General features: G+C 32.7%; 1 protein-coding gene across 1 annotated transcript; it reads right to left on the reverse strand.

Annotated features, from left to right (window-relative positions):
- Nucleotides 1–10,696: 10,696 nt before the first annotated feature.
- Nucleotides 10,697–11,098, reverse strand: LOC148952878 (52 kDa repressor of the inhibitor of the protein kinase-like). The gene has a single exon (XM_089087811.1). It carries the CDS (start codon nt 11,096–11,098, stop codon nt 10,697–10,699), a length of 402 nt encoding a protein of 133 aa, XP_088943937.1.
- Between the last annotated feature and the right edge of the window lie 4,706 nt (nt 11,099–15,804).

Genomic DNA, 15,804 nt, shown 5'->3' on the forward strand with positions numbered 1-15,804 from the left:
AAGATAGAAAAAAGTTATACTTTGATCGTGAATATTCACCATGAAGATAAAAAGTTCTACTTTAATTCTGAATTTTCTCAATGCAGTGCAAAATGTTCAAGTTCTCTTCTAATTTTTCCAAGAAAATAAAAAGGTTCCACTTCAGTTCTGGTATTTCTCAAAGAGATGAAAAATTTAAAGTTCTGTTCTAAATTTTAAATTAAATTTTAGCTCGTTTGTCTTATGGATTTACCCCTCAAATTTTTAAATTTGAAAAGACGTGCGTCGTTCTATTATTAAAGACAATCTTTCAAGCTCGTTCATCTAACCTCCAAAACTATAGTTTAGGTTAGGTATAAATAAATATTAATAAATAAATAGAAACATTTCTCCATGTTTAAGTTAGTTTAGCTTATCATGAGCGTTCATGATAAGCTAACCTAACCTAAACTAACATGGGGAAATGTTTCTATTTATTTATTAATATTTATTTATACCTAACCTAACCTATAGTTTTGGAGGTTAGATGAACGCGCTTGAATTATTGTCTTTAATAATAGAACTACGCGCTCATTTTCTAATTTAAAAATTTGAGGGGTAAATCCATAAGACAAAGGAGCTAAAATTTAATTTAAAACTTAGAACAGAACTTTAAATTTTTCATCTCTTTGAGAAAAACCAGAACTGAAGTGGAGCCTTTTTATTTTCTTGGAAAAATTAGAAGAGAACTTGAACATTTTGCACTTCATTGAGACAATTCAGAATTAAAGTGGAACTTTTTATCTTCATGGTGAATATTCACGATCAAAGTATAACTTTTTTCTATCTTCAACGAAAAATTTGGAACAGAACTTTAAACTTTTTCATCTCTTTGTCAAAAATCGGAACTGAATTTAAGAAAATTTAGAATTAAAGTGAAACTTTTTTTCTTCATGGAAAATAATCACAAACATAGTATAACTTTTCCTATCTTCTACAGAAAAATTTAGAACAGAACTTTAAATTTTTTATGTCTTTGAGAAATTAAGAACTGTAGTGGAAGCCTTTTTTCATTTTCTTTTTTAAATTTCAGAATTGAGCTAACTCTTTCTTTTCTTTAAGAAAATTTGGAAGAGAACTTGAACATTTTGCACTTCTTCGAGAAAACTCAGAATTACAATGGAGCTCCTTATCTTCATGGTGAATATTCACAATCAAAGTATATTTTTTTCTATCTTCTACAAAAAATTTGAAACAAAACTTTAAATTTTTTATGTCTTTGAGAAATTAAGAACTGAAATGGAAGCTTTTTTCATTTTTATTGGTATAATTCAGAATTGAACTAACTTTTGTTCTCTTCTTTAAGAAACCCAGAAAACTCAGAATTAAAGTTGAGCTCCTTATCTTCATGGTGAATATTCACGATCAAAGTATAACTTTTGTATCTTCTACGAAAATTTTGGAACAAAACTATAAATTTTTTCATCTCTTTGTGAAAAATTGAAACTGAATTTATGAAAATTTTGAATTAAAGTGAAACTTTTTATCTTCATTGAAAATAATCACAATCATAGTATAACTTTTCCTATCTTCTATGGAAAAATTTAGAACAGGACTTTAAATTTTTTTTATCTTTGAGAAATTAAGGACTTTAATGGAAGCCTTTTATCATTTTCTTTGGTAAATTTCAGAATTGAGCTAACTTTTTCTCTTCTTTAAGAAAATTCAGAAGAGAACTTGAACATTTTGCACTTCTTCGAGAAAACTCAGAATTAAAGTAGAGTTCTTTATCTTTATAGTGAATATTCACGATCAAAGTATAACTTTTTCTATCTTCTACAAAATATTTGGAACAGAACTATAAATTTTTTCACTTCTTTTTGAAAAATAGGAACTGAATTTAAGAAAATTTAGAATTAAAGTGAAATTTTTTATCTTCATGGAAATTAATCACAATCATAGTATATCTTTTCCTATCTTCGATGGAAAAATTTAGAACAGAACTTTAAAATTATATGTCTTTGTGAAATTAAGGACTGTAGTGGAAGCCTTTTTTCATTTTCATTGGTAAATTTTAGAATTGAGCTAACTCTTTCTCTTCTTTAAGAAAATTCAGAAGGGGGCTTGAACATTTTGCCCTTCTTCGAGAAAACTCAGAATTAAATTGGAGTTCCTTATCTTTATGGTAAATAGTCACGATCAAAATATAAACTTTTTCTATCTTCTATGAAAAATTTTGAACAGAACTTAAAATTTTTCATCTCTTTGAGAAAAATTAAGAACTGAAATGGAAGCTTTTTTCAATTTCTTTAGTAAATTTTAGAATTGAGCTAACCCTTTCTCTTCTTTAAGAAAATTTAGAGTTGGGATATAAAAGAAGTTGTAAAGTGATGTATGACTTCTCCGGCAAGCTGGATCTGAAAATGTAATTTCAGAGAAATTCTTTAACCCTTTAGGGTTAACTTACCTTTTTATGGATGGAAGTGGAAGCTGGAAGCTTTTTTCATTTTCATTGGTAAATTTCAGAATTGAGCTAACTTTTTTCTCTTCTTTAAGAAAATTCAGAAGAGAACTTGAAAATTTTTTACTTCTTCAAGAAAACTCAGAATTAAAGTGGAGCTCCTTATCTTCATGGCGAATATTCATAATCAAAGTATAACTTTTTCAATCTTCTACGGTAAATTTGGAACAGAACTTAAAATTTTTTATGTCTTTGAGAAATTAAGAACTGTAGTGGAAGCCTTTTTTCATTTTCTTTAATAAATTTCAGAATAGAGCTAATTTTTTCTCTTCTTTAAGAAAATTCAGAAGAGAACTTGAAAATTTTGCACTTCTTTGAGAAAACTCAGAATTAAATTGGAGCTCCCTATCTTCATGACAAATATTCTCGATCAAATTATAAATTTTTCTATCTTCTATGAAAAATTTGGAACAGGACTTCAAATTTTTTATGTATTTGAAAAATTAAGAACTGTAATGCAAGCCTTTTTTCATTTTCTTTGGTAAATTTTAGAATTGAGCTAACTCTTTCTCTTCTTTAAGAAAATTCAGAAGGGAGCTTGAACATTTTGCACTTCTTTGAGAAAACTCAGAATTAAAGTGGAGCTCCTTATCTTCATGGTGAATAGTCACGATCAAAGTATAAATTTTTTCTATCTTCTATGAAAAATTTGGAACATAACCTTAAATTTTTTCATCTCTTTGAGAAAATCGGAACTGAATTTAAGAGAATTTAGAATTAAAGTGAATTTTTTTATCTTCATAGAAAATAATCACAATCATAGTATGACTTTTCCTATCTTCTATGGAAAAATTTAGAACAGAACTTTAAATTTTTTATGTCTTTGAGAAATTAAGAGCTGAAGTGGAAGCTTTTTTCATTTTCTTTGGTAAATTTCAGAATTGAGCTAACTCTTTTTCTTCTTTAAGAAAATTTAGTGTTGGGATATAAAAGAAGTTGTAAAGTAATGTATGACTTCTCCGGCAAGCTGGATCTGAAAGTGTAATTTCAGAGAAATTCTTAAACCATTTAAGGTTAACTTACCTTTTTATGGATGACCATTTAGGGTTTTCCTACATGCTGAACCTGAAAGTGTGTTTCCTGACATGCTGAATCTGAAAGTGAGATTTCAGAAAAATTCTTTATACCTTTTAGGGTTAACTTACCTTTTTAGGTATGACCATTTAGGGTTCACCAACATGCTGAACATGAAAGTGTGTTCCCTGGCATGTTGAATCTGAAAGTATAATTTCATGGCGATGAACCATTCTAAAGAATAAAGAGGACTGAGGCTTAAGATCTTTATTCCTTAAACATATTAAAAAACATTTTGAAAAATACATATTGACATATTTAAAAAAATAGCTTAATCCATTTGATATGAGGAGGAGCATGAGTTTAGGTCTATTGGATACCTGAAGCATTTTTCCATGTCAGGTATCTTTTCCGGCACCCATTGAGCGAAATATCTAACTTCATCTTCCGGATCATTTAATGAATGCAGGTATTTCTCACATTTGAAGTCTTCTAAATTGAATAATGCTATGTCTTTATCACATTTTTCTAGTAAGAGTTTATCAGTTGGCACTTTTCCCTTAGCATATACAGCTTGTACACCGAAAAAACTGCATATTTCCTGAATTTCCTCTTGCACATGTTTTATTTCATAGCCATTTTCATTATGTGGTCTTATGGTTTTAAAGTAAAACCCATTTCGATTTATAAAATTTAGTGTTGAACTCCATCTATTTTTCTCGTACTTATACATATTGTATCTGACGTTCCATTTATAGCTATGAAATTCACGCCGTTGGTCGTCTAGGAGTAAGAAAGCTGCTTCGAAAATAATGCCAGTTGAGGAATATTTCAGACCAATATATTCTGCGTCAATCACACAAAACATTATTATAGCTGAAAAAAGGGCTTAAATTAAATAAATATGTAATGTTTTTGACACTCTAACAAATACATCTCACTTTCTTAGAATAATTCATTTTCACTTAAGGAGGCTGGATAACATTAAATCTACACTTGAAAACTACTGCTTTGCGCAATGAAAAAAAAATATAAATATAACAGCGGAAAAAAAGTTATTGTTGAGCTGTTGACCAAAAAACTGGCCTCCGTCCCTCAAAGACACTCCCCCCCTTGGAGTCCTCTCCTCTCATTTTCCCTTAAATTACGCGTGTTATTGATTCTTATTTTATTCTTATATAACCCATTTCATGTTTTTCCCATTTGTATTGTCCAGTCTGAAAAAGATCCAGTGGAAAAAAGTTAATGTTGAGTTGTTGACTAAAAACTGGCCCTCCATCCCTCAAAGACACTCCCTCCTCCCCTGAAGACCTCTCCTCTCATTTTCCCTTAAATTGCGCGTGTTATTCTTTTATAACCCATATCATGTTTTTTCCCATTTGCATTGTCCTGTCTGAAAACGATCTAACCTAACCTTTACCAGTAGGAGGAACGGTGTCCATTTTCTTTGAATTTCTAGTAGACAACAAATACTGAATTTTGGTTATCAGGTTGTACCCATTTTGAGTCAGAAAGCATCTGAATAAATATATTAAATTAGGGAAAATATTCTCTTAAAGTTTTCAAAGCTCGACCCTTAAGCCTAAGAAAATAATAAATATATGAAACTTTATTTCTTAAATATATAACACAATTTCTTTAATTTCCTTGGGGATATTAGTGATCTCCTTCTTATTCTCAATGTCTTTTAATAGATCACAGGTATATTCATCCCATTCTAAGAAGCCCCCACCCTCCTTTTCAGTAAAGCAAAAAGAGCTAAGGTGTGTTTAAAGTATAAAAAAACTAGCATTATTCTTTAGGGTCAAAAGCTGCATCAAATCCAGGCCAATGATTTAAAATATAGATCTCAAAATATCCAGCCATAAATATGGTATAATTAAAAGCTAATAAAACACTAATCTTCAGGGTTATATATATGAAAGGTAATTTATTTCGTCAAATCAGTGTCTACATAAATGGCACGCTAGTGAGCACAAGCAACAATCTCTTTAAAGTTCGCGCGACGAAACAGTTTGTTTTCACCTTACAATGAAGCTGTTATAATCGAGGTATTGCCCCTTCCCCCCTCTCCCCTTATAAAAACCGAGTACTCAAAATGGAAAACAAATACTACATGAAACTAACGCCCATCCTCCGTCACAATTCATAGGATTTACTGTTTTTAATTTGACTGGAAGAAAGTATAATTTTTCAGCGAAACCTTTGCTAAGCCGCTATCGTAATTCATGAGAATTAACAAGCAGGATGCACTTGACGGGTGTCAATAATTATTACTATTTAAATCTTAATGGTTTAGTGTCATGAGGGGGTCAGTATATTAAGAGTTGACGGAAGTTGGCTGTCTCTTTTAGGTAGAAATATAGAAGCCGAGAATTTATCAAGAAACATAATTATTTCCAATGAAAGAATTAAAGTTATAAACAGGGGGGAGGGGGGGGGGGGGTTTACATGTTATAAAAGAGTGTATTTTACGCTTTCTATCGACTATAAACATCACATAGTGGAGTTTTTTTGTGGCAGGGGGAGGGGGATTTACCTTTATTTGAATATACTGAGGCGGACTATGTAAAATGACTTTATTTGGAAATAAACTAAGAAAATTTACTAAACAGAAGTCACATTATAAATCGATGTAGATAAAGTTTCCAACTTATCAATATTTGATCCTCTATCCATAATGTCCTCTCTTTCCTCTATCCTCCTCAATACCTTGCTCTTTACGCTAAAGTTTGACATTTTGTTCCAATTATTTAAGAATGACTCCTGAAACAAAAGGGCCGTTTTATTCGAACAACAAGCTTTTTTGAAACCCATTTTCACACTTTTTTGTGGTACAAATAAAAAATCTGAATTTCTCATAGCGGAAAAAAATTCGAGTATAATATGAAATAAGCTCGGACTTAGCATTCAAAATTGTAACTCCTGAAAGTCCCAGTTGGAGTGAATGATACAGAAAGTGATTAAGACTCAATAAAATGGCGAAAGACGAAATATAAAAGAGTTAATTTGCTTGATCCCAATTACTTTGCTGAAAACATTTAGTGCTTTGTCCCTTCGGGATTCCGAAGTTCCTACATGCAGTGTGAAAAAAAAGAAACTGGCAAGAGATTAATATTATTCTAATCAATCCCCACATCAATAGAAGAAATTTCAAGAAATTGCTAGCAAATTACATGGTCTTAATTGGAAAGATTACCAGAATTGTCGATATAAGTATATTCACGGTCCTTTCTTACGATCCATTCAAATAATAAAAAAAGATGCTCTGTCTTAGTAGAGCTACAATGAGTACTTTTATTGAGAAACCAACAATCAAAAAATTCGTGGTAACGTACAGTAAGTAAGGAGCAACTCGGTTCAATAGTAACCGAAACTCTAAAAAATGGAATTTTAATAGTAATAGATACATAAAACGAATCAACTTATTAAACTGATTCCAAATATATAAAATTTATCAAGCTTAGTGTTACCTATCAAAAGTTATGAGCCTGCGAAAATTTGCCCGATTTTTGAAATAAAGGGAAACATCCCAAAAAGTTAAAGGTATCTTAATAAAAATCGCACTATTAGATTCAGCGTGCCAGATAACACTTATGTAGAAGTGTCAAGATCCTATCTGCAAAAATGTGAAATTTTGCTATTTTTGCCCGAAAACAGATCACAAAAAACAGATTGTTTTTTCCCCAAGGGTGATTGTACTGAAACAATAGTCATAGAAGATCGGGAGAGGGTGCATTCGAACGAAAATTAAAAGCTTTAGTGCACTTTTTAAGTGACCAAAAACAGTGGAGTTCAAATGGTCCCATGAAATTATCCCATATATGAAGGGTTTGCCCCCTCCTCAATACTTTTCTCTTTACGCAAAAGCTTGACTGTTTGTCTCAATTTCTTAACAGTGTCTACTGAAACACAGGGGTCGTTTAACTAGAAAAGGTCACTGTTTTAAAAGTACTAAAACCTTTAGCGTAAAGAGCAAGATATTGAGGAAGGGACAACCCTTCAAATACGGAATTAATCTGCCAAAATAATCTGCAAATTTTGTTTTAATGTTTCATATAATGTGAGCCAAATTAGAAACTGCATTTGTTAGAAAACTTTCAGAAATTAAATAAAAAACAAGTGTTTTTAATTGAAAAAAAGGAGTGACAGCGTAAAAGGGATGTTAGCTGCTCTCTAATCACTTTCTACTTTTTAAAAGGGCAGTAGCCATTTCCATTTCCAATAGAATGAGCTCTTTTTGAAGTTTCTACGACAACGAGGTCAACATATCATTAACAAACCAACATTTCAGTTCAATATTTAAAGGAGAAAATGTTTTGGATCAATTTTTAGATCGTTTAATTGATCGATACGGAAAAATAGGAAAAAGTGTTTTATTTTTAAACATAAAACACAGTTTATTCTAAACAAATCATATGCACAAACAGGTTTATAGATCCTTAATTTAGAGGTCTGGCTATCTCGTAATGGCTAAGGACTGCTAAAAATGTTTATTTCTAGCATAAAATACAGTTTATGCTAAAGAAATCAGACGCACAAATAAGTTTATAGATCCTTAATTTAGAGGTCTCGATATCTCATAATAGCTAAGGACTGCTAAAAATGTTTATTTCTAGCAAAAAATATAGTTTATTTTAAACAAATGGTCCGCAAAAATGGGTTTATGTATTCTTAATTTAGAGGTCTGGCTATCTTATAATGGTTAAGAGCTGCTGAAAGTGCTTATTTCTAGTACAAAATACAGTTCTTAATGGCCAAAACCAACAGAACTTACAATAAATAAACAAGTCAAACTAGAAACGAGCAAAAATTAACATGAGTAGGGCTCAAAAGCCCTATGCCTTCCCAAGGCCAGAATATAATTTGCACTTTACTGAAAAAAATACAAATGAATGTGCATTGTCAGTTTAATATACATATACTTATATTTATAAATCAAAATGTTAATGTTATTTGATTTATTAAAGTTATAAAAGTAAAAAAAATTTATATTTTGCAGTAAAGTGCAAATTATGTTCTGGTCTTGGGAAGGCATAGGAGTTTTGAGCCCTATTCATGTTAATTTCTGCTCGTTGTGAGTTTAACTCGGCTATTCATTGTAATTTCTGTTCGTTTTGGTTTTCATTTATTTATCGATGCTGATTTGTGTTAGTTTCACGCTTGGTAGATTATTTGATTTTATTTTTTGCGTATTTTGGTTTAATTGAGTTCTTTATTTTTCTTTGAAAAATTTATTTTTTGGAAAAAGCTTTTTAATTAATAGCAAAACAGATTGACATTGGGATCTCTCAGTGAATTGTCAGGAAATGTCAAAAGTGAAAATTCTTTATACCCTTTATTGAGAGATAGACAAGGCTCCAACATTTCAGTTCAATATTTAAAGGAGAAAATGTTTTGGATCTATTTTTAGATCGTTTAATTGATCGATACGGAAAAATAGGAAAAAGTGTTTTATTTTTAAACATAAAACACAGTTTATTCTAAACAAATCATATGCACAAACAGGTTTATAGATCCTTAATATAGAAGTCTGACTATGTCTTAATGACTAAGGACTGCTAAAAATGTTTATTTCTAGCATAAAATACAGTTTATGCTAAAGAAATCAGACGCACAAATAGATTAATAGATCCTTAATTTAGAGGTATCGATATCTCATAATTGCTAAGGACTGCTAAAAATGTTTATTTCTAGCAAAAAATATAGTCTATTTTAAACAAATGGTCCGCAAAAATAGGTTTATGTATTCTAATTTAGAGGTCTGGTTATCTCATAATGGCTAATAACTGCTGAAAGTGCTTATTTCTAGCACAAAATACAGCTCGTAATGGCTTAGGACTTCTAAAAACATTTATTTCTAGCATAAAATACAGTTTATTTTAAACAAATCCTAAGCGCAAATGGGTTTATAGATCCCTAATTTAGAGGTCTGGCTATCTCGTAATGGCTAAGGATTCCTAAAAATGTTTATTTTTAGTAAAAAATATAGTTTAATCTAAACATATGACACGCAAAAATGGGTTTATAGATCCTTAATTTAGAGGTCTGGCTATTTTAAAATGGCTAAGAACTGCTAAACATACTTATTTTTAACATAAAATACAGTGTTTTTTAACTAAAGGTATACAGCAGCTACATTAAATCAAAGATGAGCAGAAATGCAAATTAAATATAAGAAAGTTTTTTCCACAAAGGATGTTTTTCAACTAAAAGTAAAGAGCAGCTACATTAAATCAAAGATGAGCATCAATAAAGTTGAATAATTGTTCAAGCGCAAAATATCTTATATTGTTTGGATTTGACACTCTTACTTCTTCCGATTATGGTTTGATCCTCATACTTTATTCCTCTTTGCATATTTTTATAATTATTCCGGACCAAAAGAGTCTGATAAGGGTCAACCTTAAGGGCATTGACCATTATAGGTTTAAAGGTTTGATACTCCCTTTTAAATTTATTTAATTTAAACCCTTTTCAGCTATTATAATGTTTGGTATGATTGACACAGAATATATTTGACTGAAATATTCCTCAACTGGTGTTATTTTCGAAGTGGCTTTCTTATGGCGAGATGAACAGCGCCCTGAATTTTATGGCTATAAATGGAACGTCAAATACAATATCTTTAAGTATGATAAAAAAATATGGTGTCCAACATTAAATGTTGTAAATCGAAGCGGCTTTTACGATAAAATCATAAGACCAGGTAATTAATATGGTTATAAAAAAAAACATATACAAGAGGAAATTCAGGAAATATGCAGTTTTTCAGTGTGCAAGCTGTTTATGTTAAGGGAAACGTGCCGACTGATAAGCTCTTGCTAGGAAAATATGATAAAGACATCCCTTTATTCCACGTAGAAGACTTTAGATGGGGGAAATACCTGCATTCCGTTCATGATCCTGAAGATAAGTTAAGTATTTTGCTCAATGGGTACCTGAAAAGACATCTGACACGGAAAAATACATCAAATATCCAAAGACCTAAACTTCTGCTCCTTCTATCCAGGAGTGGATCCAGCCTTTCGTTCTTGGGGGACGAGTCTTACCAAAAAAAAGTGGGGGTAGTGTCCTTTTTGTCGACCAAACAAGGCTGTTTTATTGGCGTTTGTCCCCGTTGGTCTCCTATTTAAGAAAAATGGGGTTTTCATATATTACAATAATGCTTACAAAAACTGTACTTGATCAACTGATAACTGTTTACAAGAAAAATTCAGGTTTCCTGGCTCCACTATTCCCAAACCTGTCGATTACCCAGTCAATGCTGATATCGATGTCACGATGCACATTAAAGATGGCCAAACCAGTGAGTCTAGTTTGCCTCATCTGTGTTCTGAGCCAGGTTTTCAGTTTGCGTAAAGTTGAGAAGCTACGCTCGGCAGATGCCACGCTCACTGGAAGAGATATGAAAACAGTAAGAAGTGATCTGACATATGGATACAGGTCTCTGTCAAATTCCTTGGTATTTTTTTCCACTGAACAAGGAAAAATATTTCCTTCTCTTTTAATCCAAAGCCATCTACTTTTCCACACATGCGCTTCTGCAAAAACAAGCGTTGTGCTGGTAGACAGCACGGTTAAGCCAAGAAGTTGACCTTGCATGCTAGAGATCTCTTAGATGGAAGATTGTAGCAAATGATCAATACAATTCATAATATTTGATGGCAGCAGAACGGTTAACCGGAAAGAGTTCAGCGTGTTTCTTGAGAATAGGCTCCTTAAGTCACTTATGACTGAGTCGAGCATAGGTAGAAAAACAGTACGTCGGTAATATTCTTCAGGCGTAGTATAAGGAGGATTATTTCAATGAGCCTGTCCTTTTGTAATCCTTGGATCTTCAACAGACAATTAGATTTCATTTGGCAATTCTTTTACTTGTTCGAATGCTAATGCAAACTTTTCGTCACACGTTTCCCGTTGTTTTTCCAGAATATCTAAAAGATCAGAAACGTGGCCATCGGCAGCACCAAAGTCCAAAGTCTTCTTCTGGAATAGCTGACTAAGAGGCAAGGTCACAGCGAAAATTGCTGCGTATACACTGAAGGGTAACCACGAATTCCGAACTATGTAACGCTGTCACAAGCGTCTTTGACTTCGGAGTGGCTACTGATTCACTCCAGTGACTAATGTGTTCCAAAGACTGAATGACGTTTGGAAGTTCAGACACAAACTGCATGATTGACTCCTGCCGCTCGATCCAATTTGTCTCGCACATTTCCGTGAGCTTAGCTTTCAGAACCTTATTCAAGACGTAATTTCTCTTCGCAGATGCGTTAAATAATTCAGCAACTTCTTTTATAATGCCTATGGCATTTCTGATGCTCGAAATAGCTGAGCTTCTTGACAAGGAAAGGCTCAGGGCGTGATTAAAGCAGGGACAACGAGATGCGTTTTTAACTTTTTTCTGAAATTTTACCACAGCACCACAGTTATTTGATACCATCATTGCACGCCTATCCGTCCTGATTCCAACACAGTCAAGTAGATTCAAACCCATTTCTTCCAAGAGGCTTAAAACTAGCTGTCCAATTACTTTTCCGTTGACAGTCGGCTCTTTGTCAGCAGAAGAACTTTCAAAGGTGACATGATGAACGTCAACAAAACATATGAAGTCCTCGCATCTATGGTTATCGGAGGCATAGCAGAGAGCTAAACTTAGTTGCGATGAATGTGACACATCTCTTGTCTCATCGAAAATGATGCCGAAATACCTTGCTGACTTTACTCTCTCAAGAATGACACCTAAGACTTCTTTCGCACAGCACTCTATCAACTGGTTTTGAATTGTTTTGCTGATCAAGGTAGCATTTTTCCTTATATTTTCAGTTGTGCCTTTAATTTACTGTAGACACTTTCAACACGATAATGTAGGGGTTATCGGAAGTTTCCTTCGTTGAAAAGCGGCTTGTAATCAAAGTTTAAGCTGCCATTATCCCGATGAACCCTCAGTGGAATATTCTGCCATCCAAGAAATATATTTGATTCCAGAATCGGCTTAAGCCTCTCTCTTTTTTCTGTTACTTCCTTCATTCATCTGTTTCTGTTTAGAATGAGCTATATTTTATGTTAAAAATAAACACTTTTAGCAGAATTTACTTTAGCAGGAAAACACTGTATTTTATGTTAAAACATAAACACATTTAGTAGTTCTTAGCCATTATGAGACGGCCACGCCTCCATATTAAGGATCTATAAACCCATTTGTGCATACCATCTGTTTAGAATAAGCTATATCTTATGTTAGAAATAAACAATTTTAGCAGTTTTTAGCCATTATAAGATAGCTAGACCTCTAAATTTAGGATGTATAAACCCATTTTTGTGCAAAATTTGCTTAGAATAAACTATATTTTTTTGTAGAAATAAATATTTTTAGCAATCCTTTGCGATTACGAGATAGCCAGACCTCAAAATTAGGGATCTATAAACCCATTTGTGTGTATGATTTGTTTAGAATAAACTGTATTTTATGATAGAAATAACATTTTAGCAGTTCTTAGCCATTACGAACTGTATTTTATGCTAGAAATAAACACATTTAGCAGTTGTCAGCCATTATGATATAGCCAGACCTCTAAATCCAGGAACTGCATTTTTGCGTGCCGTTTGTTTAGAATAAACTATATTTTTTACTAGAAATAAAGATTTTTAATTATCCTTAGCCATTACGAGATATCAAGACCCCTAAATTAAGAATCTATAAACCCATTTTGTGCGTATGATTTGTTTATACACTATACACTATGATTTGTTAGACACGTTTTCCTAGATTTCCATATCGATCAATTAAACATTCTAAAAATTGATCCAAAACATTTTGTCCTTTAAATATCGAATAGAAATGTCAGTCTGTTAGTGATATGTTGAACTCGTAATACCTTGTCTAACTTTCAATAAAACGTATAAAAATTTTTTACTTTTGATGTTTCCGGACAGTTCACTGAGAGATCCCAATGTCAATCTGTTTTGCTATAAGTTTCGATAATGAGAAATAATTAGCCCTTTTGAAAAGGAGTAAGTATGTAAAATAATTGTTGTCAGAATATAATACTTTAGTAACAAAATTATGGATAGTACAAAAATAATTATGAAAAGCAGGTTGTCCAGACCGCATTATATTAAATACCTAGAACCAAAAATTTGGGGGAAGGGCCATTAGGGTCTTTGGAAGTTGGGACATGAATGACTAATGGCTGCCATATCTTTGACTCAAATGTATACGGCTTTATTAATTTCGACTCTATGTATATTCCAAAAACCACATAATATTTTATATTGCCCACGCTCCACATTTGGTACTTATGTATTATGCCAACAACAACTATACATTTAAAATTCCCACGTTAAATATATTCTCAAAACATCCCACCAAAATAAAAACGAGTGCAATCAAACTGTTTTTTCTCTGAATTCTATTCTCTTACTACTGAAAATCCTTCCTTATGTTAGTTTCGGATGCTAAGGGTGGTTGTTATGACCTCTTGGTTATTTTTAGTCTTCCATATTTGGAGTCCAATTATGTTATCGTCATAGGCTGCTTTTAGATCTAGGTTCGGAATATCGAGGTGCTGCTCTGTCTCGACTCCAATTGTCTCCCAAATAGGGATTCCCTTCTGGACTTGCACCTCTTATACTACTGACAGCACAATTACTCGATCGACAGGTTTGCAAACATTAACAGCAATGTTTAATATAGACTCTCAAAATCATTTTCGGAGGGAAAAAGTTGAAAATGTCCTAGGGGATGATGAGAAAGGTAAGGTATGATGTGTTTTTTGGAGCATTGGGGTTGGCTTGGCTTGTGAAAACTTGAATTGATGGATTGAATGCGTAATGTTGAACAAGGAATGTTTGAAAATATGCTAAGGGGAGGAGCAATGAGAAGATGTCAGAGAATCCAACGGAGCAGTAATAGTGTGGTATGGGTTGGGAATTGTCGAAAAATATTAGCAGTAGAAAATAAATTCATTGGGGGTATTCAAGCGTTAGAAAAACGCTCAAATGTTGATGCTATGTGTGGCTTCAGTGTCACCATGATGCCAATTAAAAAAAGGTTGAAATAAGGGGTAGGCTCGTTCAAGAAATATTTTGAATTCTCTGTGGCATGTATTGCCGTGAAGTATCATCTTCTAGCAATGAAACTCCAGGTCCCGCTGTTCAAATAAAAAACAGTGTTTAATTTAGATTAACAAGCTTTTTTGGAGGGAAAAGGTTGAAAATGTACTAGGAGGTGATATGGGAGGTGCCACTTGGTTGGTAGTGGGCAGCCCCTTAATTCCGCTGTGGGGTGATGTGTTTTGAAGAACATCGCGATATGCCTTGCTTTCGAAGTTTTGAATCGATGGATTGAATTCGTAATTTTTAACAAGAAATGTCAGAAAATCTGATAGGGTTGATAGGGTTGGCTCCCGATGAGGGGATTGTTCATTAAAAGCTCTCAATAGGACCTACAAAAATTATCTCTAACAAGATTATGTGTAATTGATGAGAAAATATCATTTAAATGCGCGTTTTTGTACTGGAGGGGGTGGGGGTGCATAGTCTTTTCTCAAAGAAAAGTATTATTTTCACAAAGATCTTTCAGAAATAGCTCAATAGGACCTAAATTTAGCTCTAATATCAACCACGTGCCACTGGAAATGATTCCTAGGAGTCCCATTTTTCTTCAATTCACGCATGTTTTTGTCTTTTATTTTATCCTCTATAAGCCTTTTTCACGTTTTGTTATGTTTTTAACTACTTTTTCTGTGTTTTAATAATGTTGTAATTTTTTTTTTAATTACTAAATTGTGTATTTACAAAAGTTTTTGTATGTTTAGATTCCGTGTTTCATGACTAATCTCTCATCCCCGATAATTTACGCAATGAAAAATCTATGAAACTAAAAATACGTAACATCCGCTTTGTAACTTAACTTGTCTAGATCGCACTAGTGCAGAAAAGTGCCGGGTGTAATAATGCAAAGGTCAGTAGGACTGTGGACGATTGTGCTCTGATATGGGTAGGGTTTGAAATCGTTTAATTCGTTGGAATATGGTGATTCTTATTGTCATGTAATTGGCTATTTCATAGAATGTATTCGTCCAGACAGAATATTAGAAATGCCCTGTGGTCAAGGCATCTGAGGCGCTGTTCCATTGTATGGAAATGACCTTTTGAGTCTTAAGGAGAACAAAAGTGATTAGAATATAATTATCCTGTGAGAAAAATGCATTGAATGAAAAACAAAGTCTCAAAAAGGTATGATGTAACATCGCGAGTGTGTGCCATGCTCAATTAAAAGCAGTGGTCCCCCCGGCTCTGAAGAG

Source organism: Artemia sp. Qi Xiang Cuo, chromosome 4 (genome assembly GCF_049724085.1).
Source record: "Artemia sp. Qi Xiang Cuo chromosome 4, ASM4972408v1, whole genome shotgun sequence".
NCBI lineage: Eukaryota > Metazoa > Arthropoda > Branchiopoda > Anostraca > Artemiidae > Artemia > Artemia sp. Qi Xiang Cuo.

Excerpts from the sequence above, each read along its gene's own strand:
- LOC148952878 (XM_089087811.1), bottom strand. The coding sequence starts at position 11,098 with ATGCAAGGTCAACTTCTTGGCTTAACCGTGCTGTCTACCAGCACAACG.